This window comes from Corvus moneduloides, chromosome 32, assembly GCF_009650955.1.
Source record: "Corvus moneduloides isolate bCorMon1 chromosome 32, bCorMon1.pri, whole genome shotgun sequence".
NCBI classification, from domain to species: Eukaryota; Metazoa; Chordata; class Aves; order Passeriformes; family Corvidae; genus Corvus; species Corvus moneduloides.
In genome coordinates this window covers 582,326-607,177 of record NC_045507.1, presented here as the reverse complement: position 1 = coordinate 607,177, position 24,852 = coordinate 582,326, and the positions used below count along the sequence as shown (strand labels likewise).

At 63.5% G+C, this 24,852-nt stretch overlaps 3 protein-coding genes across 9 annotated transcripts; 1 reads left to right on the top strand and 2 right to left on the bottom strand.

Annotated features, from left to right (window-relative positions):
- Nucleotides 1-33: 33 nt before the first annotated feature.
- LOC116437085 lies at nt 34-1,745 on the bottom strand. 2 transcript variants are annotated; one of them, XM_032094653.1, is made up of 5 exons: nt 869-1,743; nt 703-780; nt 531-617; nt 376-419; nt 34-256 (listed from the first exon to the last, which is right to left on the bottom strand). In XM_032094653.1, exons 1-5 carry the CDS (start codon nt 1,269-1,271, stop codon nt 215-217), a joined length of 654 nt encoding a protein of 217 aa, XP_031950544.1. In that variant the 5' UTR covers nt 1,272-1,743; the 3' UTR covers nt 34-214. The 2 variants fall into 2 exon arrangements, with proteins under 2 accessions (XP_031950544.1, XP_031950543.1); XM_032094652.1 differs by having other exon boundaries at nt 376-617; nt 869-1,745.
- Nucleotides 1,746-2,654: 909 nt separating this feature from the next.
- On the bottom strand, nt 2,655-21,102 carry DNM2 (dynamin 2). 6 transcript variants are annotated; one of them, XM_032094495.1, is made up of 22 exons: nt 20,852-21,102; nt 16,779-16,852; nt 15,867-16,016; nt 15,458-15,661; nt 15,119-15,217; nt 14,723-14,883; nt 14,482-14,624; nt 14,022-14,157; nt 13,695-13,762; nt 13,337-13,475; nt 12,894-12,980; nt 12,751-12,821; nt 12,217-12,246; nt 11,175-11,226; nt 10,546-10,557; nt 8,286-8,399; nt 6,419-6,528; nt 6,040-6,151; nt 5,657-5,821; nt 4,956-5,188; nt 4,093-4,341; nt 2,655-3,967 (listed from the first exon to the last, which is right to left on the bottom strand). In XM_032094495.1, exons 1-22 carry the CDS (start codon nt 21,010-21,012, stop codon nt 3,901-3,903), a joined length of 2,637 nt encoding a protein of 878 aa, XP_031950386.1. In that variant the 5' UTR covers nt 21,013-21,102; the 3' UTR covers nt 2,655-3,900. The 6 variants fall into 6 exon arrangements, with proteins under 6 accessions (XP_031950386.1, XP_031950388.1, XP_031950387.1 ...); XM_032094497.1 differs by lacking the exon at nt 12,217-12,246 and adding an exon at nt 11,579-11,587; XM_032094496.1 differs by lacking the exon at nt 10,546-10,557.
- Nucleotides 21,103-21,240: 138 nt separating this feature from the next.
- On the top strand, nt 21,241-24,776 carry QTRT1 (queuine tRNA-ribosyltransferase catalytic subunit 1). The gene is made up of 10 exons (XM_032094592.1): nt 21,241-22,101; nt 22,477-22,545; nt 22,800-22,938; nt 23,021-23,099; nt 23,185-23,300; nt 23,677-23,815; nt 23,900-23,975; nt 24,069-24,178; nt 24,252-24,336; nt 24,419-24,776. The coding sequence occupies exons 1-10, from the start codon at nt 21,865-21,867 to the stop codon at nt 24,569-24,571; spliced, it is 1,203 nt and encodes a 400-aa protein (XP_031950483.1). The 5' UTR covers nt 21,241-21,864; the 3' UTR covers nt 24,572-24,776.
- Nucleotides 24,777-24,852: the final 76 nt, after the last annotated feature.

Genomic DNA, 24,852 nt, shown 5'->3' with positions numbered 1-24,852 from the left:
CACCGGGATCGCGGGAATGCGGCGGCGGCGGCGCTGGAGACGAACGCTTTTATTGGCACCGGAGAGTCCGGTGGGCGCCTGGCAGCACCGGGGCCACGGCGGAGCTGAGGCAGCAGCGGCGCAGCCCCGACCCGTGGGGACACCGGGACGCGCTCAAAGGACCGGGACCGGGACCCAAAGGAGCAGAGGCACAACCGGGATCCTCGGGACCCCCTCACTGGGCCGGCGGCGCCGGCGCGGGGGCCATGGGGAAGCTCTGCCGAGACAGGAGCGACACGGGCGTGGATTTTGGGGGGACACGGGTGGGATTGAGGGGCCTGGGGGTGGCTTTGGGGGTCACGGGGTCACAGCACCGGCACAGGGGTCTGGCCTTACCGGGGCCGGGACCGTGTGGCTCTGCCCACGCCGCCGCCGGACGCCTGTGAGGAGCAGAACCGGTGGCACCGGGGGCCAGGACAGCCCTGCAGGGCGGGGTGGGGGTCCCTGGGTGCTGCCCCCCCGGAATTCCCGGTTCTGAGCCCCCTGCCCACCTTGCCAGGCCACGGCCACGGCCGCCAGCAGCAGCAGCAGCCCCAGGACGGCGGCACCGACCGAGACCGGGAGGAGCCAGGAAGGAACTGGAAGGGAGAGAGGGTGGGGGGGGATCACCGGGGTCCGGACCGGGATCCGCGGCAGGGATCAGCCCCGGGGTGGTGCCGGTACCTTCCCGCAAGGCGCCGGCGGTGGGGGGGGGTCCCGTGGCCGCGGCGTCGCTGGGGTGACACTCGGCATCGCCCAAATCTGGGGAGAAAAACACCAGATTTGGCTCCGCGGCACCCCCCGGGTGCGGGAAGGGGATTCCCCCCGGGATGAGCCCCCCCCCACCCACCGGAGCTCCCAATCCCGGGGCTCAGCTCTGACTCCAGCCAGACGCTGCCGTTGTGGCTCCGGTACCGGCACCAGAAGCACCGGGCGGCTCCGGGCAGGGAGAACTCGGCCCAGTGGTGGTCGGGAGCGGCCGGAACGCTCTGCACCGGGAGCGCCGAGATTCCCTGGAAAAGCTCAAAGGTGCTGCCGGAGAAGCGTCGCGGGGCCAGGCAGCGGATCCGGGGGGGACCCAGGCCCGGGGGCATCCGGAGCACCAACGGCGCCGGGAGCAGCCTTGGCGTGGCCATGGAACGGCGGGAATTGTGGCGGGAATCCTGGCGGGAATCCTGGCGGGAACCGTGGCTCATCTGACTCAGGCACGAGGGAAACGCCGCGGCCACGAGGAGCAGAAACTCCAACCTCATCCTCCTCCTCCTCCTCCTGTGGGAGCTCCCCGGGAACGAGGGATGAGCCGGAATGTGCCGGAATGCGCCGGGAAGAGCCGGGCGGCGCCGGGCCGGGGATTCAGGGCGCAGGAAGGAAGCGGCTGCTCTCGGCCCCAGGAAATGAATTTTTCACCCATTGCGCAAAAATGGTTTTTTTGTACCCAAAGCTCCGAGCTCGGGGGGGGAAATGCAGATCCTCCAGGCTGGGAACAGATTTCCGGGGCTGGCGCCTCGAGTTGTCGCGATCTTGACATGAAAGGGATGGAAAGAGGGACCCTGGACCCCCACATCTGCCCCAGAGACCCCAAAATCTGCTCCTGGGTCCCAAAATCTACCTCAAGACCCCCCAAATCTGCCCTAAAATCCCTCAAATCTGCCCCACACCCCCAAATCAGACCTGCACTTCCCCAAGTCTGCCCCCAGACCTTCAAATCTGTTCCCATTTTTCGCCCTGGACCTGAAAATCTGCCCCCAAATCCCCAAATTTGCCCCCAAATTCCCCTCGGCTGCCCCGGGTCCCGCGCGGTGCATTGTGGGACTCTTGCTCCGCCAGGCGGCGCCCGCGACCACCGGGGCTACGGAGGGGGCGGGGACAATTTCGCGCTGGCCAATCAGAAGTCAGGACACAGGGGAGGGAACAGCCAATGAGCGCAGAGGACCCAGGGGGAGGCTGGGGGAAGAGAGGACCCCGCGCCGCGGGCGGCCCCGGTGCCGCCTGAAAAACTCCCGGATCAGCGACTGGGACGAGTCACCGGGATCAGTTACCGGGACCAGCCGCCGGAATCAGTTACCGGGATCGCCGCTGGGATCAGTTACCGGGATCGCCGCCGGGATCTCGGATCAGGCGGGGTCCCGGGGTCACCTCCCGCCTCAGGCGGCGCCGCCGGCAGCCCTGGGCGGGGCCTCCCTGAGCGGCGTCGCGCGGCGATGGCGGCGCCCGTGGCCGCGGCTGATCCCGAAGGAATTTTGACCCCAAACTGTCCCGAAATCCCGGATTTTGCACGTGGACCCCGGAGCGGGGTCGGAAGGGGAGACCCGCGGGATTGGGGGTGAATCCCCGCGGGAGCTCGGGTCCGCATCGCGGCGTTCCAGGCCGGAGGGGTGAATCCCGCCGGGACGGGCGGGGCAGAGCCCGCAGCCCCCCCTTCCCGGGCGGACCGACGCAAATAAATTGAACTTCGGGCTGTTTTAACCGTTATCCATGAAATTCTGGGGAGCGGGAGCGGGACAAGGGCGGGTCCCGGTGGGAACGGGGGGAGCTGCGCCCTGAGACCCCCCCGGGAGCCCCCAAATCCCCCATCCCCCCCAAAGGGTGAAGAGCGAGGCTAACCCCCCCCCCCAAATCCCACACATCACACTCGGTTTTGATTTTTTTTTCCCTTTATTTGGATTTTTTTGCCGGTTTTTAGTTCATTAATGGGACGCGGAGCGGAGGCACTTCGGGGGGACCCCTGGGGGGGGCCGGAGCCGCCCCCCCAAAACCGCCCCCGGCTCGTTAATGGATTAATTGGCCCCCCCGAGCCGGGGGGTCGTTAAGGCACCGGGGCCGGGGGGGGTTGGAAAAATCCATATTATTGCTGGGCCGGGAAGTTTTGTTTTTGTTTTTTTTTGTTTTTTTCTTTTTTTTTTCCTGGTTTTGGGTTTTTTTGGGTTTTTTGTTTTGGTTTTTTTTCCTTTTTTTTTTTTATACAATTAATACAAGTCTGTAAAAATATTTACAACCTCGGCTCCCAGCCGGAGCCGGCGGAGCGGGATTGGGAACACGGGGGGAGAGAAGGGGGAGATGCTTCCAGAGCAAACCCCCCCCTCCTCGCTCCGGGAATTCCCCATGGATACGGATCCCCCCTCCCCCTGCCCCGGGACGCTGCGGCTTCCCGGGATAACGGAGCCTGGGGGGTCGCGGCTTCCTCCTCCTCCTCCTCCGCGGGGTTATTCCCGAGAGGAAATTCCTGAGGTTCGCGGACCGACCGGGAATTGGGTTCATTAGTGAATCCCTCTGGGAATTCCAGTATTTTCCCCACCTCTAAAAACCCCGAAGCTCTAAAAAAAAAACCCCCAAACCTGGGCTGCGGCAGGGGAGGAGCCGTGGGCGGGTCTGGGGGAGAATCCCCAAATCCCGCGGCGTTCTGGGGAATATATTCATACAAAACTTGTGGGAGGGGGAGAGGAGGAAGAAGAGGAGGAAGACGAGGAGGAGGAGGAGGAAGGCAGAGTGGGGATCGGACCATCACCCCCTCGGGCCATCCCGGCGGGAGCGCCGGGAATTCTGACAAAGTGCAATATTCCCCCCCCACCCCAAAAATCCGTCACTGTCCCGGCCTGCGCCCCGGACGGGCTGGGGGGGCTCCGGGAGCAGCCTCGGAGCTGCCAGGATCAGCTGCTGGGACCAGCCATGGAGCTGCCACCGGCCGGGATCAGCCCCGGGATCGGCCCCGGGATCCGGGATCAGCCCCGGGATCGGCCCTGGGATCGGCCGGGGGGTTCCGGGAGGGCTGCGAGGGGCTCAGGGTTGTTTTTCCCCCGTTCTCCCCCGTTCCGAGGGCGGCGGCGGCGGCGGCGGCGGCGGCGGCGGGGGGGCGGATCCCGCGGATCCCCGGCAGCTCCGGGGTTAATCCAGCAGGGACGGCTCGGCCGGGCGGATGATGGTCGGGCGGCTCGGGGCTGCCGGGGGTCTCCTGCGGGGCAGCGGGGGGCTGAGAGCCCGGCAGGTTCCGGTGGGATCCTCGGTGGGACCCCCCCGGAGCAGCCCCCACCCCTCAATCCCAGCCCCCCGCGCTCGCTCCTCCCGGGATTGTCTCACCTGGGCACTCCCGGTGGGATCCCGGGCGGGATCCGCGCGGGCCGGGCGGGGATCTGGGGCGGGGCCGTGAAGGGGTCGCTGGCGGCGGCGAAGGGGCCGAGGCGGGACGGGATCGGGGGCGCGGTGAAGGCGGGCGGGCCCCCCCCGGGCAGCGGCAGCAGCGGCGGCGGCCCCGGAGCCGGGGCTCGGAGCGAGGGGGGGCGGCCCGGAGGGAGCAGAGCCGAGGGTGGCCGGCGCTGCGGGGGGGGGCTGGACATGGAATGGGATTGGTCATCCGGGAGGGAATGGACACGGCCCGGGATCCCCGAACCCCCACGGGGAATCCCCGGGAGCCGGGGGAGCGATGGAAATCCCACTGGGAACAAGGGAAATCGTCCCTGGGAACACCCTGACATCCATGGGGACACCCCAACACCCACGGGAACACGATAAATCATTCTGGGAAGAAGGGAAATCCCACAGGAACACCTCAAATACCACCTCTGGAAACATCCCAGACCCCTGGGAATACCCCAGTCCTGCTGAAAACACCCTCTGGAAACGCCCAAAGCCCCTCTGGAAACACCCTCAATCCCTCTGGAAACACCCAAAACCCCTCTGGAAACACCCAAAACCCCTCTGGAAAGACCCTCACCCTCCCAGGAACACCCTCAATCCCCTGAGGACCCCTTGGAAACACCTCAATCCCTCTGGAAACACCCAAAACCCCTCTGGAAAGACCCTCACCCTCCCAGAACACCCTCAATCCCCTGAGGACCCCTTGGAAACACCGCAAACCCCTCTGGAAACACCCCAGGAACACCCCGAACCCCCCCAAATCCGGCAAGAAACACCCTGAACCCCCCGAATCCCGGCGTTCCCACCTGTGTCCAGCGCCGGGCTGCAGCCAGGTGTCGTCCACGGGCGGGGGCACGGGCGTGGACACGGTGCTGGTGCTGATGTCGCCGATGATGCCCAGCGCCTCCTTGAGCGCGTGGTACATGCGCAGCATCTCGTCCCGGCGCTGCGCCTGCTCCGCCGACTCCTCCATCAGGCTGTTCTGGTCGGATGAGGAGTACAGGAATGCCAGGAGCTCCGAGAGGATGAAATCCTTGGTCTGGGAAGAGAAGGGAAGGGCTGGGCAGCGCTTTGGTTTGGGGGAGAGGCCGGGAACGGGAGCGGATCCGTGCAGAAAGCGAAGCGTACGGAATTGTTTGGGGTGGGAAAGCCGGGGAGCGCGCGGAGTCCGAGCCTGGAGCCGCCCTGATCCCTGTCCCCACGTGCCACATCCACAGGTCCGAGGCAAGGCCAAGGGATGGAAAACTTCCCGTGGAAGAGTCTTCCCCAAATCCAACCTGAACCCCACCCCGGCTCCCCTCGAGGCCACTTCCTCTCGTCCCGTCCCTCGGGAGAAGGGATCAACCCCTGCCTGGCTCCATCTCCTTCCAGGGAATCGCTGGGAACCCCTGGAGCCTCGTTTTTCCAGGCTGAGCCCCTGCAGCTCCCTCAGCTGCTCCCACAGTTCTCCAGATCCTTTTGCCATCCTCCAGCCCCTTCTCCCTGCTCCCAGCCCTTCCCCGCTCACATTGTTGATCATGAGGTGCATGATGGTCTTTGGCATGAGGTCCCGGATGGATTTGTTGATGATCGCGACGTAGGAATCCACGAGGTTCCGGATGGTCTCCACCTGCCGCTCCAGCTGCGGATCCATGGAAAAGGTGTTTTCCTGAGCCCCATCCTCGCTCTCCGTCTGGAAAAGCAGGGAGTGAGTTACCAGCGGGATCGGAGCGACTCGGGGAGAATCCCCCCGTTCCCGGCCTCAGGAATGACTCGGATCCATCCAGCGGCACCCTTGGGAATTCCATCCTCTCCCTGGCATTTCCCAGGGGATCCCAAGACCTGGACACTCCCCCCAGGAGCATCCCAGGCCCAGCCCTGGAGGGATCGGGAAACGCGGTGGGAATTTACTTGGTCTTTCTCGGGATAAACTCCCGCCCGGAGGAAGGAGGCTTTCCAGCTGTCCACGTCTTCCTGGGAGTCACAGGCCAGCTCGATCTGCCGCAGGTCCTTGTACACGTTCCTGCGGGGCAAGGAGCGGAACCGGGGGTTGGGATCATGGACAGGGCCCCAAATCCCAGCGGAATCCCAGTGTAAGTATCGGATAAGCCACCGCTTCCCCTGGAGAGTTCCCCCTCTATGGGGTCCCAGCCTCCTCCAGGAGGAGCTGGGAGCGGTGCCGGGGTCTGGAGGAGCGATGTCCGAGGGAAGGGAAAATCCATGAAAACCAGGAGCCCGTCAGCAGGGAGCGGCTCCAGAGCGACCCCAGGATTCTGGGAGGATTCCCTACCTCTGCTCCGTGTTGAAGATGGCGAAGACGTGTTTGTTGGACATGAATCCCTTCTCCACATCCCTGATTTTCAGATTATCCAAAGGCAACATGTACTTCTTCTCCTTCTCCTGGAAAAGGGGACCAGAGGGAAGAAGGGATGAGCTTCCTTAAGGCCAAGGAGGGGGAATGAACCCCTGGCTTCGGGAATGCAGATCCCAAACTCCCACTGGAAGAGGTTCCCCAGGAGATTCCCAGCCCATCCTGTGGAGCCTGGGATGGGGGAATTGCTCCTGAATCCGCATGGATCCCTGGTGGTGCCACTCTGCCTTTCCCAGGGATGATTTGGGATTTGGTCCCTCCGGCTCCGTGGGCAGCTCCGGGATGGAGCTGGATCCCCCCCGGAGCCCACCCTGCTCCCAGCATGGATCCCCAGGAATGTGGCTGGAGCCTCGGAGCCGCTTCCAGCGAGGGGCCGCCGGAACGGGAACATCTGGAATTGTTTAGAGCAGCTCCAGCTCCACTTTGTCTCCAGATGGTCCCAAAAAGTGACGTTGGCCTTTGTGGAGAGGCCACGAACCCGGAGCCGGCCCCCCCCCCCCCCCCTCCCCACACGATTTCCTGAAAAACCCACAGCGCTTTTCCAGGCGGGATTCGGTGCCGGCGGCTCTGCCACGTCAGGAGGAGACAAAGCCACTGCCCCGGGACTGAGATCCCCCCGAAAAACGCCCCCGGAGCGCCCCGAGGAAGCGGCCGGGGAGGGGGACGGGCCGGAGGACGCCGCAGGATGATCCCAAGGGACACGGGAATTCCGGGCCGGCGCTCCCAGTGTTCAGACTACCTGTTCAGCTGGGAAGGGATGTACAGTAGTCTGCACATTGGTTACGCCGGCGCGGGCGGCGCCGCGGGCGGACCCCGCAGGTGAGCGGGAATCGCCCCTTTCCCGGCCGATCCCAAGGGCTTTGCGCGGCTTTTTCCAGGGGAGGGGTCGGAGGGGCTGTGCCCCCCTCCCTCGGTGTGCCCGCAGTGCTGGGGCCACTCCGGTTCTTTAGGGACTGGGGGGGTCTGGGAGCGAGGACAGAGCCTCATTCATCCCGCGGCCACTTTCCATTCCAAGGGGCCCCCCTGGAGAGGCCCCGCAGGAAACCGGGATGGCTCCGGGCGGGAATGTGCGGGGGGATCAGTGATTTGGGGGGGGGTTTAGGGGGCTCGGGGAGTGCCCAAGAGATTCGGCTTTGCCTGGAGGAACAAAGGAAAACTGGGCCGGGATCCCACGCACCGCGCCCGGCCGTTCCCGGGGAATAAACGCTGTGTCCGTGTCTCCTTTTCCTGAGCCTGTGCTGGGCTCTGGCCCCTCCTGAGCCCTTCCCCCCCCTGAAATCCCGGGAAGGGCCCCCCCACAGCCTCGGGTGACGTCAGCGGAGGAGCGGGATCAGCGGGATCGGGGGGCGGGAACGCTGGAAAACCCGAAACTTCCACGGAGGAGCTGGAGCTGCCTGGGCCCTTTCCTGGGGGAAGCCCTGAGGAACCACTCTGGGAACGAGGGGGATCTGGGGCACCCCGGAACAGCCGGAGCGGGATGGAGCCATTCCCAGCTGGACCAGCAAGGAATGAACGAGCAGCAGCCACTCCTTCCCAGACTCCCAGCAGGGAAAAGGGGGGAGCTGCTGGCTCCAGCACCCCAAAATCCCGGGAAGTGAGGGAATCAGGGTGCATTCCCGGCTGGAATGTGACTTCAGAGGATGCCAAGGTTTGGGAACAGGGAACTCGGGATCCTCTCTGGTGATAATTAACCCTGAGCGCTAATCACGCCCCCATCCCAAGGATCTGCCCCTGGAGCCCTGGGAATGGCAGATTCCCTCCCCACATTCCGTTTTTCCGTCCGTACCTCCTCGTCCTTGTACCAGGACAGCGACTCGGCCGTGAGCACGAACCAGTACTCCTTGGAGCCGCCCTTCATGATGCTGATGTTGTTGATGGTGAGCCAGCCCCTGCGGATCACCTGGAGCGCGCCGGAGCCGGGGGGAAGGAAGGAGAGGTCACGGACGGATTCCAGGGGCAGCCCCCGGAGCGATCCCAAAGCCCGGCGCATCCCGAGCCCCCGGCCCATGGGGAAGCTGGGAGCAGGTGGAGGGGACGCCTGGAGCATTCCCCGCTCCCAAAGCTGGGTGGGAAAAGCTGCCTGGGCCGGCGAGACAATCCCGTGGCTCTGACAGATCCAAACCCAAATTCCCGTCGCTGGCAGGGAGGAAAAGCTCCAGCACCCCTTGGATGGATCCCACAGCCCCAGGGATCCACGGACGGATCCCAGAGTCCTGGGGAATGCCCGCCCAGTGCTGAGGAACATCCCACTGGGAATTATTCTCCAGGACTCTGGGCAGGAGGGAGCTGGTGGGGATCCACCGCGGATTCCAAATCCCAGCGCTTCCCTAGCCCAGCTGCTTCCCTGTATCCCAGCATTTCCTTACCCCAGCACATCCCTACCCCAGCACTTCCTCGTATCCCAGCTGCCCCACCCTGGGGTTATCCCACCACAGGTTAGTGCCAGGGGCTCACGGGGTCAGTGGGAACCGCGGCCGGAGCGGGAACAACCCTCGGGAAGGGGCAGAGATGGGTCGGACACGGAGCTTGTCGTGGCTCCAACAGGAACACCGGGATCCCTCCAGAGACGAGGGGATTCCGGGTCCCTCCGGTTTTCCAGCACCAGAGCCACGACAAATTCCCGGGGCGAGGAAGGAGCGAAGCTGGAGCTGCGGCGGAGCGCGGACGGAGCGCTCCGGGCGCCAGGAAGGACGGAGAGCCCGGGAATTGCGGGGGGCGGGGGAGGGATTTCACCTCCGAGAGCCCAATTCCCGTTTGGGAAGGATCTCGGGATCGGATCCAAGTGGGTTTTAAAGGAACGGAGGCGGGAAGGGGGAGAGGGAGGAGTGGGGAGGATCAGGGATCGGGAAAGGGATGGGAGTGAAGTGAGGCGGGCCAGGGGGATTACTGGGAAAAGGGATCAGAAGGAAAAGGGGCTTGGAAGGAGGGAGGAAGTTCCTTTAAAACCGATGGATTCTGGTGAAAACTGGGATGGTTTTGGGGCTCCCATCCCGAATTCCCAGCTCTCCCCCCTTCCCGTCGCGATCCTGTCACACAGCTGGCGAGGGAACGGCCCTGCCCGGAACTCTGGAGGTTCCTGGGGTTTTCCAGGAACGTCTGGATGGTGCTCACAGGGAATGGAAGGGTCAGAAAAAGACCCTGAGGAGTCGGGAAAAGGCTGGAGCTGCGACAGGGATTCATGGAGCAGGAGCGGGATCCCAGGCAGGTCCAGCAGCCTCATAAAATCTGTATTTTTTGAGGAATAAAGGCATTTCTGTGCCAATCCACGGCCGCTTTCCCATGGGAATGTGGTGACCGAGGCCAAGGAGCTTCACCTGCCACTGGCTCCAACATTCCAGCTTCATCCAGACGCAGGATCCATGGGATTATCCTGCTTTTCTTGCCCATGGGGAAAACTGGAAAGGAGGGCTGAGGCCACCCCGAGGCTGTAAATCCCAAACTGGGGTTTGGAAACAATTCCCTCTCAGCCACTTCCACGTTCCTGGAATGGCAATGGGCCCCGAGCGGGGAGCAGTGGGACCAGGATCCACCTGGATCCCGGGCAGGGAATCGCTGCCCTCCCTGTCCCAGGAGGAGCTCCGTGGGTGGAATGCCAGGGCTTGGAGCAGCCAGGCTGGAATTCTGGTGTTGGCTCAACCTCAAATCCCAAAAAAAGAGGGAATCTGGGGGAAGTCGTGAACTTCAAGCCCTCCCCTCCATGTATTCCCAAAGGAATCAAGGGAATCTCATCCCTCCACAGCCGTTCTGGGCTAAACCAGAAAGATTTTGGATTCCTGCTTCCCAAAGGCTGGGAAAACCAGGCACGGGCTGGGATCACCCCAAACCCCCTTTTTTTCCTGGCTGTGGGAAGAGCCAAGCAGGGACAAAGCCGATTTCCCCCGGCAGATCCCGGCTGCTCCCTCTGGGAATCCCGTTCCCCTTCTCCCACCAGTGTCCTCCATCCCGGGAAGCGGGAGGGCAGCGTTTCTGGGATTGGGAATGCTGCTCCTGGCAGGGCCGCCCTCGCCGGGTGCTGTCCCGGCATCATCCCGCTCCGTGGTACTTACCAGGATCTCCCCCTTTGGGCGCACAAAATTAAGAGGGAAAAAGACAAAAAAAAAAAAGCAGGAAAAGGAGACAGGACAGGAAGGGGGAGGAAGCGGCAGGAGAGGGAGAGAGCGGGAAGCACAAAAAAGGGAGGAAAAAGCAGAAAAACAGCAGAAGAAAACCCGTTACATGCTATTAATGATCATTCCCAGCGTTAATCCCTCGGAGCGGCTTCCGGAGGGAGCGAGGGCCCGAGGCCGGGGAAGGGGCACGGCCGCTCCTGCTCATCCCGAAATCCCCTCGGGAGCAGGACTGGGGGGACACGGCTGCCGGGACATCCTGGTGTTCTCCGGGGACATCCCGGTGCTCTCCCGGGACATCCTGGTGCTCTCCCGGTTCCCAATCCCTCACCCCCCACTCCCGGGGCTGCATCTCCCGCCTGGTTTATCCCAAATCCCGCTGGTTTCAGACAGGAATTCCGCTCCTGCTCTGCCCTGGAGTTCCGGCTTTTCCATGTCCAAGCCCGGCCTTAACTACAAATGTTCAGGGATGGGCTTGGATCCCGCTGTCCGAGCTCCGGACCGGACATCCCGGAGGGCCGGCCCTGCCCGCTGCGGGGAGCAGGAATTCCGGGAGCCTCCGGCCGTACCTGGTTCGGGATCGCTCTCTTCTTGTTGGTCTGTGTGTTCCGCTGCTGCGCGCTGCGAAACGGGGAAAAAAACGGCACTTTTAGGTCGGGAGGAGGAAGGCGAGAGACAGACGCTTCCCGCCCGGAACACCGCGGGGATGAGCCGATCCAAAGGGGGGAAATTCCAGAGCCCTTTCCCGAGGTTTGCCCAGGAGCGAGTGCAGACAGGGGGGACGGGGACACCGGGATCTCCTTCCTCAGGGATGGGCATTCCCAGGACAGAATTCCAGAGGGGGAACGCCGAGCAGTGGCTGCAGATTCCCGAGGGAATTCCCAGCCCGACCACCGAGAACCAGGAGCTTCCAGAAACACCTAATTCCCCCCGGATTGGGATCGAGCATTACCTGCACCAGAGGGAAAGCTACCTGTCTCTCCTGAGCACCGAGGGGGCGGAACCATTAGTCAGGAGCGGGAACAAAATCCAGGAAATCCGTTAAAATTCCATCGGGACACCCCGGAACAGCACACGGGGGGACACACCCACCCCCGGGAAAGGGGAGCCACGGGATGGCTTCCCCGACCTGCCAGGATCCGGGGATTGGGGGCTCCCTGCCTGCCCTGATCCCGACAGCTCTGCCCAGATCCCTGGGCATGGATGATCCGAACTGGGAGAAGCTCCAGGCTCCCAGTTGTACTGGGAGGGGAAACAACCCAGCTCCCAAATCCAGAGGAGTTCTCTGGCTCCCAGAACCAAAGGAAAAGCTCCCTGGTTCCCAATTCCAAAGCTGAACTGGGAGGAGAAGCTCCAGGATCCCAAAACCAAGGCTGAACTGGGAAGAGAAACTCCCCAGCTCCCAACTCCAAAGGAAAAGCTCCATGGTTCCCAATTCCAAAGCCGAGGTGGGAGGAGAAGCTCCAGGATCCCAAATCCAAGGACAAGCTCCCAGCCCCCAGCGGAAGCCTCCCCAGCTCCCGGGGGCAGAGGGGAAGCTCCCGGCTCTCCCAGATCCCGGGGGAAGCTCCCAGGATCCCGTGGGAAGGGGGAGCTGCCGCCGGTACCCACCCGGTCGCCACGTGCTGCTCAGTGAAACAGCTGGGGCGGGAGAGGATCGGAAGAGTCCGGAGAGATAGAAAGAGGTGATGGATCCAAGGAAAAACAGCAGAGAGCAGGAGGAGAGCAAGGAATGTGACCGGAGGCGGAAAGGAGAGACAGAGAAAAAAGGGGGAAGAGAGAAAAAAACAGGAGGAGGAGTATAGGAATTTAAGGAGCGGAAGGGGGGTGTGGGAGTCTGGGAGCTTCCCAGGTGTGGGGCTGGAAAACACCGGGAAAAGTCACGGGAATGTGGGACAGAGCACAGGCAGCGATTCCCGCTCTGTGACAGCTCCAGGGTCGTTCCCACAGCCCAAACCATCGGGATTCATCCAAATTCCTGCGGCTGGAGCTTTTCCCAGCCCCTCTGCTGTATCCCAAACCTGAGGGAAGCGGGTGCCAAAGGCGCTGGTGTGGATGGGGGTGTGGGAGACTCCGGTTTCCCGCAAGGAAAGCAACCCCCGCAGGCCGGGCATGTGGGAATTCTCCCCCCGGAACAGGACTCACTTGGCAAATCCGATGAAATCCTCGTGGTTGGTGTTGATGTAGGAGAGCTCGATGTCGATGAGCAGCAGGATCTGAGGGAGTTGGGGGTTAGGGAAGGCGGGAATTCCCGCAGGAGCGGCGTCGGGAACGGGGTGGGAGCTCACCTGGTCCTTGGTCTTGCCCTCTTGCTCGCGGATGTGGGTGGTGACGATCCGCTCCGTCTCCTCCCGCAACCTGGGGTAGGAACCGAGCTGAAAAAGAGGGAAAAGGCCCGGGAAGAACCGCTGCGGATGGAGCGAGGCAGCAGCGGCGGCTCCACCCTCGATTCCCCACTAAACCCTACAGATTCCTGGCCCGGAAGCTGCGGAAGCGATTCCCGTTCCCACTGTTCCCAGAGGAGCCGGGCGGGCTGTGGGGCACTCCCAAAATCCCAGCCCACCCCTCAGGGAACACAAGGAAAAGCCCAGGAATGCCCAGTTTGATCCCAAATTCTACCAGCAGGGGATTTTTGGGTGGAAGGAGTGGGGAAGGGGCTGGAATGGCTCTGGCCAGAGATCCCTCACTGGTGTCACTGGGCTGACCAGTCCCTCACTGGGCTGACCAGTACCTTACTGGTGCACTGGCGCACGGTGTTGATGAGCTCCTGGATCACCAAATCCACGCATTTCAGGCACGGCTCCTTCAGCTTCACCACCTGCTTCTTCACAATGGCCTCGAACGCCAGGTCCGGCGTGAACAGCCCTGTCCTGGAGCCCACAGAGCGGGAAAAGCGGGATCAGAGCGGGACTGGGATGGGAGGGAGGGATTCCCTGATCCCAGAGAGCAATTCCCTGCTCCTGGAAAACTACTTCAACCTCAGGAGAGCAAATCCCTCTTCCAGGAGAGCAAGCCCTCGCCTGGGATGCTCCAAGCAGCCCCTGGATCTGGGAATTGTCTCCAGGGAAGGCTCCGTGCCCGATACTTGCCTCACCCCATGGATGTTCTTGATGGCGTAGCTGATCTCCCGCCTCAAATCCTTCTCGTCAAATTCCATCTGCCGGGAAAGGGAGCGGGAATCAGGACTGTCCCATGGTCCAGCAGCTCCCGGCCACAGAGGGACCATCCCGGAAAGACCCATCCCAGGATGGACTATCCCCACCATCACCAGGCTCCAGACTCGAGGTTTTGATGGAATCATGGAATGGTTTGGGCTGGAAAAGCCTCCAGAGAGAGGGAGGCCTCTGGGGCTCCGTGGGAGCTTGGCCCATCCCACCCAGACCCACAGGAACGGGATGGCCCCACACTGGCCTCACCTTCACAAGCTCAAAAGGGAACCTCTCGTGGAAAATCCGGTTGATCCTGGCGCCCCCGGAGAGCTCCAGGGTGTCTACCTGGTCTCCTGAACCCTCGATCCGCTTCTCAAAGTCCAGCCCAAACTGCTGCACCATCCTGGGCAGGAAAATTGGGAATGAGGGGCTCCCAGAGAAGAAAATTCCCCAAATTCCTCCAGCTGGGGGGGAGGGGGGAGAACAGAAAATCCGGCTTTTTCTGCGGCGTGGGCGGGTCAGGGATGGGCAGGGCCAGCGCTGCCACTTCCCAAGGCAAGCAGGGAGCGCAGGGATGCTCCGTGGGCATTCCCAGCAGAGAGGCTTCCCCCGGCCCTCCCCTCTCCAAGGAGAGCGACTCCCCGAGACAAACAGGAAGGGCGGAATTCCGTGCGGGAATATTTCCAGCTGGGAAAGGCAAATCCCTTCCAGCTGGAGAGGAACCTACTGCAGCAGGGCTTTGGTTTTCCGCGCGGGGTCGTCGGGGCGGAAGTTCTTGTACTCCTCCACCTCCTTCTCCAGGGAGAGCAGCTGGCTCTGGAGCTTGCTCCGCAGCGAGGGCAGCGTCTCCCGGATGTGGTTGGTGAGTTGCTGCCGAGGGATTGGGGAAAACTGAGCCGGCAGCCCGGAAAAAAAGCGGAAAACTCCGCTTTTGCGGGCAGGAAGGGCGCAGGAAGGGGCTGTCCCACCTGGTTGAGGACCCTCTGGAGGTGCGGGGTGCCCATGCGCTCGGCCATGTGCCGGTAGGCCGGGTGCGACAGGAAGAACTTGCGCTCGGCCGCCAGCGCGGCCCGGATGTCCTTCTTGCCATCGATGTCCTTCTGGCTCCGGTTGACCACCCCGATGTATCCTGGGACAGCCAGGGACATGGGATGGGACATGGGATGGGACATGGGATGGGACACGGGATCAGGATGTGGCCGGAACGGCGCAGAAAGGCCACGTGGTGACATCGTGGGGTGGAAGGGGGACACAGGGACAGGGGGGGACCCAGGGAAGGGCACGGGGCAGGGGTCACACAGAGTGACCGGAGGGGGACGCGGAGGTGACCCAAGGGACACGGGGTGACCCACGCCCGGCCGCACCTCTCCGCAGGGGCAGCAGTTTGTTCTCCAGCACGTCCCGGGCGTCGGTGCCTTCGTCCATCAGGTCCAGCTTGGTGATGACCCCGATGGTCCGCAGGCCTGTGGAGCCAAGGGTTGATCCCAATTAACCCCAGCCTAACAAGGTGGGACACAATGGGCATCCAGCGACTGGAGAGGAACCCCTGGCCCTGCCGGGAGAGGGGACAGGGAGGAAGAGGAGGAGGAGAACAAGGAAATGGAGGATGAGGAATGCAGAGAAGCCCCTCCAGCCCCAAATCCTGCAGGCCCCTGAGCCACGACAGCCCCCAGCACGTCTTGGAGCGACCCCCGTCCCTTTACCCTGCGGATCCACTTCCTTGGCCATCTTGAGCGCGTCCGAGTTGGCCAGGTCCATGTTGGCTGGCGTGACAGCCAGGATGAGGCTGCTCTCCCGGCTGATGAACTGCAGGATCATGTCCCGGATCTGGAACTCGATGTCCTGCGGCTGATCCCCCACCGGCACCTTGGTGATCCCCGGGAGGTCGATCAGCGTCAGGTTCAGCACTGCGGGGACACGGGCGGGGTGAGGGGAGGGATCCCCGCTGCCGGATCCGCGCTCACACCCCTGCTCCGGAGCTGGATTCCCAACGGATTCACTCCGGGACAGCCCCGTAACCCCCAAAGCTGTGTCAGGTTGCACACAAGAAGCAGCCGGTGTTGGCTTTTAGGGCGCCCAAATTTTTCTGGTTTTCCCGGAGTTTCCCCTCACCGTGTGGGGAGTACACGCGCAGGTTGATGGGCACGGGGGAGATGCCCTTGTTGGTGCCTGTCACCCGGTCGGTCTCCGCCTCGATCTCCTGCCGCACCTCGTCGAAATCCGTGAATTTCTTGGATTTGCAGTGCAGGAACTCGGCATATTCTGGAAGGGGTGGGGAATGTTGGAAGCAGGGAGTGTTTGGCAGTGCCAGGGCAGGATGGGGACGGATGGATGTCTGGGGAATGTGGAGGAGGGGCTGGAGGACACGGGGAAGGCTCCCTGGATCCCAACCCGCCCCAGGAGAAGGGATTTCGACAGCTCTGGGGCGACAGATGGTGCAACTTCCTTCCTCCTTTCCTCTGTGGGGGGAGAGGGGAAACCTCAGCCCTGCCTCACCCTCCCGCCCCTTCCAGGGCTGGGATCATCCTGACACCTCATCCCTCATCCCACAGCCCTTATCAACCATCCCAGAGCCCTTATCGACCGTCCCATCACTCAAAGTCCGGCTCTTCCCAACCCCCCCTCAGCTCCCGGGAACCACAATGGCTCCAGGAGTTCTCTAGAGGCTTTGGGATTAACGTGGATGCAGGGATTTTTTGGCAAGAGGTTGGTTCAGGGGAAGGGGATGAAGGAATTCTCCCCGGATATCAGGATGGCTGATGTTAAGACGAGGAAATCTGGTTGGGAATATGAGTCACCCCCGTGCCCAGCTCAGCATTCCTCGGTTTTCCTTGACGTTCCTCCGGCCTCCCCAGCATTCCCAGGCATTCCCAGAGCTCTCCCCCACATTCTCCCGTGATAAGCAGGGGAATCTGGGAATGTGGGGGCAGCGGGATGGACCCGAATGTGTCACGTGGGAGGGATGCTGTGTGCAAACCCCCACGATTCCACCCAGAATGAATTCCCGGTTTTTCAACCCCATACCCGTCTTGGAGAAGATGAGCTGCAGGATGAGAGGCCGACGAGTGACAATTCCAGAGCCACGGGGAAGGAAATCCCTGGAAAGGATGAAAAGATGGGTCAATAAATGAATTAATGCTATTGATTCCTCCAGCACTGGAAAGTCCTGGGAAGGGACTGGAGGCACTGGGAAGAGTGGAAAGGGCTTGGGAACACATGGGATCAATCCCTGCTTTCCTGGGGGAGAGAACAGGACAGTCCTGCGAGTGCAGATCCCATGGAAACCCGGGGATTTGCAAGGCAAAGGTCCCACAGAATTCCTTCTGGCACTGGTGCCTGGAGCTTTTTTTGGGGAATTCCGCCTGGAAAAGGCGCTGCTCTGATGGGAATTTTGGGCTGGGGCTGTCACCACCCTTTTCCCGAGCCCAGGGCAGCGGGAATGGGACGGGGAAGCGCCTGCTGGGAAACGGGAGCAGTAACTCCCTGGGAGCGGCTGGGGCAGTCCCGCAGGGATTGACGGAACCCTTGGGCGGATTCTCCGCTGGGCACGGAGGGGGCATCGCCCAGGGAGCGGCTCTGACGGGAACTGCCCGGCCTGGACATCACGGCAATGACCACAACGAGATCTCGACTCCGTCATCCTGATCCCGGCAGCGCGCCGGAGCTCTCCGGGAAAACCCCGAGCCCTGTCCCCAGCAGCCCCGGGATGAGGGTGACGGCCCCGGAAAAGCACTTCCTGCCCAACCGGGAGGACAGGTCCGGCGGGAAGAGCCCCTGGACAGCCCCGGGCAGCTCCCAGGGTGGGAAAAGGTGGAATAAACCTTGGGGAGGCCCCGCTAAGCCTGGGACAGGGAGTGTTCATCCCAGGGGGAATGTGGATCCCAACGGGAATGTCAGCCTCAGGGTGACTCCCACAAGTGCGGTCCAACACCTCTGGCTTTGCTGCTCCCTTCTCCCAGCCCTGATCCTGGGGGAAACGAGGTGATCTCCCGCTCCCAGCCCCGCTGGCATTCCCAGCTCCGTCAGGAAACGGGAGGACAGTGACGCGTGTCCCACACGGAGCAGGTGCCAACCAGCTCTGGCTGCCCCTGCGTCCGGGGTCGGCAGGATCCGAGCCCTGCAGTGACGTGGGAAGGAGCCGTGGGACGTCACCTCCCCGGATCCTGCCGCCTCCCCACCTGCATCCAGGTGTGGCTGGCACAGGGACAAAGGTCTCGGGGTGAAGAAGTGCGGAGGGAACCTCCCAATCCCAGGGAAATCTGTGGAGAAACCCCTGAGCACGGCCCTGGCCCTGCTCGTCCCCACCTTGTCCCTGCCAGATCCCTGCTTGTCCCTACCCGATCCCTGCCCGATCTCCTTCCCATTCCTGCCTGAATTCCCGTTCCTCTGGTGACGGCTCCCACCAAACCCATCTTTCCAAGGTAAATCCCAATGGATTTACCCCCGGACACATCCAGATTCTGTGCAGCTACACCAAATCCCTCGGGACGGGTCACTGCCACCTTCACCTTCCCGTGGGATCCAGTTCTCCCTCCGGCAGCGCTCGCACCGGCCCCAAATCCCATTGATCCTAAATCCTGGGGTTTAGCACCACTTTGGGATCTCCAAGGCATCCCACTGGGAGCAGGGGATGCTCCCAAGGCAGGACGAGGATTCCCGGCCACCTCCAGGCCCCAGCCCGGGGTGAAGCCTGGCTGTCCCTTCGGCACAGCCATCCCGAGGGCTCATAATGCCCCATTGAGGTCAGGATCCGCCAGGATTGTCCCCACCCCCGGGTGACAACGGCTCCATTGTCCCCCAGGCCAGAGACAGCTCCGGGAAGGGCTCGGACGCAGGGATTTGTCAGAGCGGGGTTGGGACAAGGCTCCAAAGAGCAGCTGGGGGATGTCGGAGCCACAGTGAATCCCGCTGACGATCCCAGATCATTCCCTTGGAGTTTTCCCACTTAATCGGGGATTGAGGCGCTCCAGGCCCCTCACCACCAATTCCAATCCCCCTACAGATGTATCAGTGAGGCCAGGCCCTTCCCCATGGAGAAATTCCAGCCTAGTTGGGATAATTCATGGATTTAGACCAATTCCAGGGCCCTCCACAGGGATTTTGGGCACCAAAGGCCCCACGGGATCCTCTTCCTGTGTGTTTTGAGGGTAAAACAGCACAGAAACGGGACGATGGCTTCCCAGCACGGATCCAGGGCTTCCTGGGGGCTCGGAAAAAAACCGAGACAAAGCTCCAACAGCTGCAAAAATCAAGAGAACCAACCCCCCACGAGTGGTTTTCGATCCCGGCTCGATGGATCCGTGCAGATCGTTGGGACAATCGGAACAGCCCCGAGGCCTCGGCTCACCCCAGCCACCGGAATTCACGATCCGGAGAAACGCTCAATGCTGCTGGTGTGGGAAAAACCCCCGGTCCCTGCTCAGCCATTCTGGGGTGAGAATCCCAGAATTCCTAAATAGAGAATCCCAGAATTGCTCCTAAAAGCTGGGATAACAACAGCCAGCATTCCTCACTGCCACATTCCCAAGGATACCAACAGGATTTGAGAGAGAATGGTGCTGTGAGGAGGCCGCAGACACCCCTGGGGTGTAATTAACCCTAATTAGCACAAGCTGCACAACGAGGTGGGGAAGGATTCCCGGATGGATCCGGCCTCCGACTGCGACACAAAGGGGTTTAATTACCAGGGATGGTTTTCCAGCTGCGCCATAATTAGAGGCTGCCAGAATTCCCAGGAATTCAGGATGGGGAATAACTCCACCGTTTTCACCCTGACTGCTCCTCTCCCTGCTGGAAGAGCCCAAATCCAGGCTGGGAATCCGGCCTGCACTGGGATAAGAAGGGCAAAAGGCCGGCAGGTGATGGATCCCACCCTGCACTCGGGATCCGCTTGGAGAAAGGCCACAGGAACAGAAGGATCCAAGTGGGAAAGCCCAGCTGCAGGAAAGCCCCATTGGAGCTTCCAATGGGGCATTTCCATGGAGAAAGGGATGTCAAAACCAGCCTGAAACAGCGGGAAAAGCACGTGGTTGGATTTTTTTGGGAATGGGAAGGTTCAGCGAAGAGCGGGATGGGGTCAGGGTGGAACGATGTCACGGGAAGGAGGCTTTTGTTGGTGTCCCAGCGTCCGGGATGGGATCCTGTGGATGTGGGATGTGGGGATGTGGCTTCAGGAAGTGACAGCCCCGGCTCAAGGGGCAGGAGAGGACGGGAGCACCCAGCAGGAATCGGCTCCGCATGGATGGAGCGAGTGCCCGAGGGGGCGAAGAGCTGACCCATGGATTGCGGGGGGAGAGACAAAGGCAAAAGGCTGGAGGAGCGGCTCTGGTGCTGGAGTCAAACACCCGTTTCTGCGGGTTTCTGGGATGGTTCCTTTGCCTCGCTGGGAGGGTGGTGAGCTCTGCCCCCCGTTATCAGGGTGGCCCCACTCGGCTCCCGCGCCCATCCCAGTACCGGCCCTATCTCCGGGGCCCAGGGTGACGATGGTGGGGACGAAGGCCCTTCCAGCTCAGCACTCCCAGGACATCCCGGGAGAATCCGGCGGCGCGGGGGGGCCCAGGCACCGTCCCGTGCCGCTGTCCAGGGCACGGTGCCGACTCCGGGGGAGCCCGCAACGTCCACGGAATCCACGGAGCCCCCCGAATCCTTGGAACCTCCCTCAACACCCGCTGCCTTCACCCCGGTCGCGCATTGACCGCCCTGACCCGAACCCTTCACGCCAATTGCGTACGGACCGCCCTGACCCCTTCCCCTCACGCCAACTGCGTACGGGCCGCCCCGCCCCGCCCCGCTGCCGTTCCTCAAAGCGCGTCCGGCCGGCCCCGACCCACTCCCGTTCTCCGCAGGGTTCTGGGCGGGCCCGGCCCGGCCCCGCTCGGGCTCCGGCGCGGGCCCCGCTCCGGTCCGGCCGCTGGCGCAGCGCGCGGCCCTTGCGCCGTTTGCGCGGCCCTTGCGCCGTTTGCGCAGCGCGGGGGCCGCTCCGCCGGCCGCGCCCTGACGCCGGCGCTATTCCCCAACGCGCTCTACGCCCGCGCCGCCGCCCGCCGCTCCCGCCGGCCCGGCCCGCCGCCGCCGCCCTCGCCGCTCCCGCCGCTCACCGGCCCACGAAGTTCTCGAGCACCGAGCTCTTGCCGGCGCTTTGCCCGCCCACCACGGCGATCTGCGGCAGGTCGAGGTGGCAGCTCTGCCCGATGGAGCTGAAGGCGTCTTGCAGCTTGTTGACCAGCGGGATGAGCTCCTCCATGCCCCGGTTGCCCATGGCGGCGCGGCGGTGCCGGGACCGCGCTCCCGGCGGCGGCTCCTCCTCACGGGGCCCGCGGCGGCGGCGGCGGCCAAACTTCCCCTCAGAGTCTCCTCATCCGGCACCGCCGGGCCCGCCCCCCTCCCGCAGCGCGCGCCGCCATTGGCCGGCTGGGCTGCCCGTCACGGGAGCCCGCGGAGCGGAGAGGAGCAGGGCGCTGTCAATCATCGAGAGGGCGGGAACGGGAAGCCAGGCCCGTTCTCTATTGGTCTCTCGCGGCGTCACTCATTCCTGCCAACCAATGGGAGCGGGCGCTGAGGCGGCACTAGCGTAGTCCCGCTCCGGAGCGGCGTCTCTGCCATTTAATTGGTGAACAGAACTTCCAGTCGCTCCCTCCCCGCCCTCCTTTCCATTCGCCGGTGTGCCCGCCACTCCAACCAATGCAACCCAGAAAGGGAACCGTGAGAGAAGAGAAAACCGTCTCGCAATTGATCAGCCAGCTGTCAATCAGCAATTCGTTCTCGCCGATTGGCTGTTACGGTGTTTCGCGCCCCTCCCGTGACCGTCGGGCGTCGTCTGTTCGCTCACGGGGAACGACAGTCCCGAAGCAAAGCCCCGGGGCTGGAACACCCCGGGGACCTTCTGGAGACCCTCTAGGGACCAGAACCAGCAGGAATTGGCTCGGCTCCCTGCCCTTTCTGGGTTTGGAGGGGTCTCTGTTGAGTTTGGGTGATCTCTGGGGGGACTTTGAGCCTCTCCGGGCGTGGGCGTTCCCCAACCCTACAAGGCCCAACATGGCGCCCGCGTTACCCCGGTAACGGTCACTTCTGGCGGCGGCGCCACCACCTTTTCCGGTCACGTGCGCTCAAGATGGCGGCGCCCACAGCGGGGCCCGCCCGGCCGGTCCCGGTCCTGCGGGTCGTGGCCGAGTGCGGGCGGAGCCGCGCCCGGGCCGGGGAGCTGCGGCTGCCGCACGGGAACGTGCCCTGCCCCGTGTTCATGCCCGTGGGCACCCGCGGCACCGCCAAGGGCCTCACGGCCGCGCAGCTCGCGGCGCTCGGCTGCCGCATCTGCCTCGGCAACACCTTCCACCTGGGCACGCGGCCGGTGAGCGGCGCCGGGGGGTCCGGGGGGCTCCGCGGTTCTACCCCGTCCCCTCCCCGGCTTCCCTGCGAGGATTCCCAGCGCCTCCCCTGCCCGACTCCCAGCGAGCTCCTGGTATAAAGTCCCTCGGTTCCCGGATTTCCAGTGCGGTTTTCCTGATAAAGTACCTCGTTTGCTGGCGGGCTTTGGAATAAAATCCTCGATTCCCGAGTTCCCAGTGAGATTTGAGCTGAAACCCCTCAACTCGCAGGTTCCCGGCGAGATTCCAGTGTAACCCCCCGTGCCCCATTCCCGTATTCCGTGAGAATTCCCAGGCGATCCCCCTCGGTTCCCGCCTTCCCGGCGGCATTCCCGAGCTCTGTCCTCCCCTCTCCGCAGGGTTCCGAGCTGGTCCGACGTTCCGGGGGCCTCCACGGATTCATGGATTGGCCCCACAACCTCCTAACGGTGAGGGGGGGGGGGACGACCCCCCAGGACCCCAGATTTGGGATGGTGACCTCCCCAGGACCCCAAATTTGGGAGGGTGACACCCCCAGGACTCCCCGAGAACCCCCAATTTACGGGGTGGCACCGCCAGGACCCCCAGTTTGGAGGGGAGCCCCCCCAGCCTCAGAGGGGGTCCTGTCATCCCCCGGTCCCCAATTTTGGGGTGTCCCGGGGTTTCCGTGCCCCCCTCAGTCCCAGTTTTCGGGGTCCCCCAGGACAGTGGAGGGTTCCAGATGGTTTCCCTGCTGGAGCTGTCGGAGGTGTCGGAGGAGGGGGTCCGGTTCCGCCCCCCCCACGGCGGGGAGGAGATCCTGCTCAGCCCGGAGAAATCCATGGAGATCCAGAACGCTCTGGGTGAGCCTGGGACCCCCAAATCCCGGGGGGATGGGGAGGATGGGGGGCGTCCCCGGACCCTGCTGACCCCCGGCCCCCGCAGGTGCTGATATCGTGATGCAGCTGGACGATGTCGTGAGCAGCACCACGATGGGGCCGCGCGTCGAGGAGGCAATGCACAGGTGGGGACCTCCCTGAGACCCACCCGGGACCCCTCGGGACCCCCTGGCAACCCCCTGGGAGCCCCCTGATCCTCGTCCCCCCCAGGTCAGTGCGGTGGCTCGATCGCTGCGTGGCTGCTCACGCCCGGCCGGAGCAGCAGCTGCTCTTTGCCATCATCCAGGGGGGGCTGGACCCCGACCTGCGCCTGCGCTGCATCCAAGGTGGGGCCTTCCTCGCCCTCATCGCCATCCTCACCCTCCTCCCCGCGCCCCCCGGGTCTTCCTCATCCTCCTCTGCCTCATCCCTGCTTGGGAGGGGCTCTGGGGGTCCTGGGGGAGCTCTGGTGGTCCCAGGAGGCTCAGGGGTGATTTGGAGGGTCCTGGGGGGGTCTCCCATCCCCGTTTCCCAGCCATGGCCCAGCGGGACGTGCCCAGTTCCACACTGGGGCTCAAGGAGGTTCAGGGGGGTCTGGGTGGCTCAGGGGAGTTCAGGGGTGATTTGTTGGATCCAGGGGAGTCCGGAGGTGATTTGGGGGATCCCAGGGGGTTCAGGGGTGATTTGGGGGTCCCGGGGGGGTCTTCCATCCCCATTTCCCAGCCATGACCCAGCGGGACGTGCCGGGATTCGCCATTGGGGGCCTGAGCGGGGGCGAGGACAAGGCGCGGTTCTGGCGCACGGTGAAGTTCAGCGCCGAGCACCTGCCCCGGGACAAGCCCCGGTACCTCATGGGTGTGGGGTGAGTCCGGGGGGGTCCCCTCAGCCCCTTCAGAGCCCTCTGGGCTGGGGGAGACCCCCGGAGTCACCCCCGATTTGCCCCCAGCTACGCCACCGACCTGGTGGTTTGTGTCGCGCTGGGCTGTGACATGTTCGACTGCGTGTTCCCCACGCGCACGGCGGTAAGGGGGGGTCTGGGGCGGGATTTGGGGACCCCCGACCCCTCCCCAGGGTTTGGGAGACCCCCCCATAACCCACCCTGTGCCCCCCTGCAGCGCTTCGGTTCCGCCTTGGTGCCCTGGGGGTCCCTGCAGCTGAAAAATCACCAATTCGCCAAAGATTTCCGGCCCATCGACGCCGACTGTGGCTGCTCCACGTGCCAGAGGTGGGCGGGGGGCTTTGGGGGGGGCTCAGGGGTCTCCAGGCTGGGGCTGACCCCCCAAATTCTCTGCCCCCAGGTATTCGCGGGCATACCTGCACGCGCTGCTCCGCTCCAACACGGCCGCGCTGCACCTGCTCACCCTGCACAACGTCGCCTACCAGGTGGGGCGGGGGCCTTTGGGGGGAGTCTGGGGGTCTTTAGGGGGTCCCACCACCCCTCTAACCCCTGGGAAACCCCCCCCAGATGAAGCTGATGAGCTCCATGCGGGACAGCATCCTGCAGCAGCGCTTCCCGGAGTTCGTGCGGGAGTTCATGGACGCGATGTACGGGGGCCGGGAGGGGCCCCCTCTCTGGGTAAAGGAGGCTCTGGAGTCTGTGGGAATCACCCTGGATTGAGGGGAGCCCCCTCCAGGTTCCTGGGGAGCCCCAAGAACCACCCCTGTTCCCAAGGAACCTCCCCCATTCCCCCCAGCTCCCCCCAATTCCCAGGCCCCACCTTTGTCCCCCCACCATGTTCCATTTTTATACATTTTTTTTGTGGCTTTTTTTACTACTTCGGGTTTTTTTAAGAGGTGTGAAATAAAAGAGTCTGGAAGGGAAACGGCTCCTGCGGCTCCCAGTGGGGCTGGGGAAGGGGGAACGGGGCTGGGGACATATTCTGGGGGCTCAGGAACAGG

Excerpts from the sequence above, each read along its gene's own strand:
- DNM2 (XM_032094495.1), bottom strand. The coding sequence starts at position 21,012 with ATGGGCAACCGGGGCATGGAGGAGCTCATCCCGCTGGTCAACAAGCTG. Across the intron at positions 16,853-20,851 it reads CTCGAGAACTTCGTGGGCCG|GGATTTCCTTCCCCGTGGCT; the intron begins GTGAGCGGCGGG and ends CATCCTTTCCAG. Across the intron at positions 15,662-15,866 it reads GCGCGTGTACTCCCCACACG|TGCTGAACCTGACGCTGATC; the intron begins GTGAGGGGAAAC and ends GTGTCCCCGCAG.
- LOC116437085 (XM_032094652.1), bottom strand. The coding sequence starts at position 1,271 with ATGAGGTTGGAGTTTCTGCTCCTCGTGGCCGCGGCGTTTCCCTCGTGC. Across the intron at positions 781-868 it reads CCCCGGGATTGGGAGCTCCG|ATTTGGGCGATGCCGAGTGT; the intron begins GTGGGTGGGGGG and ends TTTTCTCCCCAG. Across the intron at positions 257-375 it reads GCCACACGGTCCCGGCCCCG|AGCTTCCCCATGGCCCCCGC; the intron begins GTAAGGCCAGAC and ends CTGTCTCGGCAG.
- QTRT1 (XM_032094592.1), top strand. The coding sequence starts at position 21,865 with ATGGCGGCGCCCACAGCGGGGCCCGCCCGGCCGGTCCCGGTCCTGCGG. Across the intron at positions 23,976-24,068 it reads TGTTCCCCACGCGCACGGCG|CGCTTCGGTTCCGCCTTGGT; the intron begins GTAAGGGGGGGT and ends GCCCCCCTGCAG. Across the intron at positions 24,337-24,418 it reads TGCACAACGTCGCCTACCAG|ATGAAGCTGATGAGCTCCAT; the intron begins GTGGGGCGGGGG and ends AACCCCCCCCAG.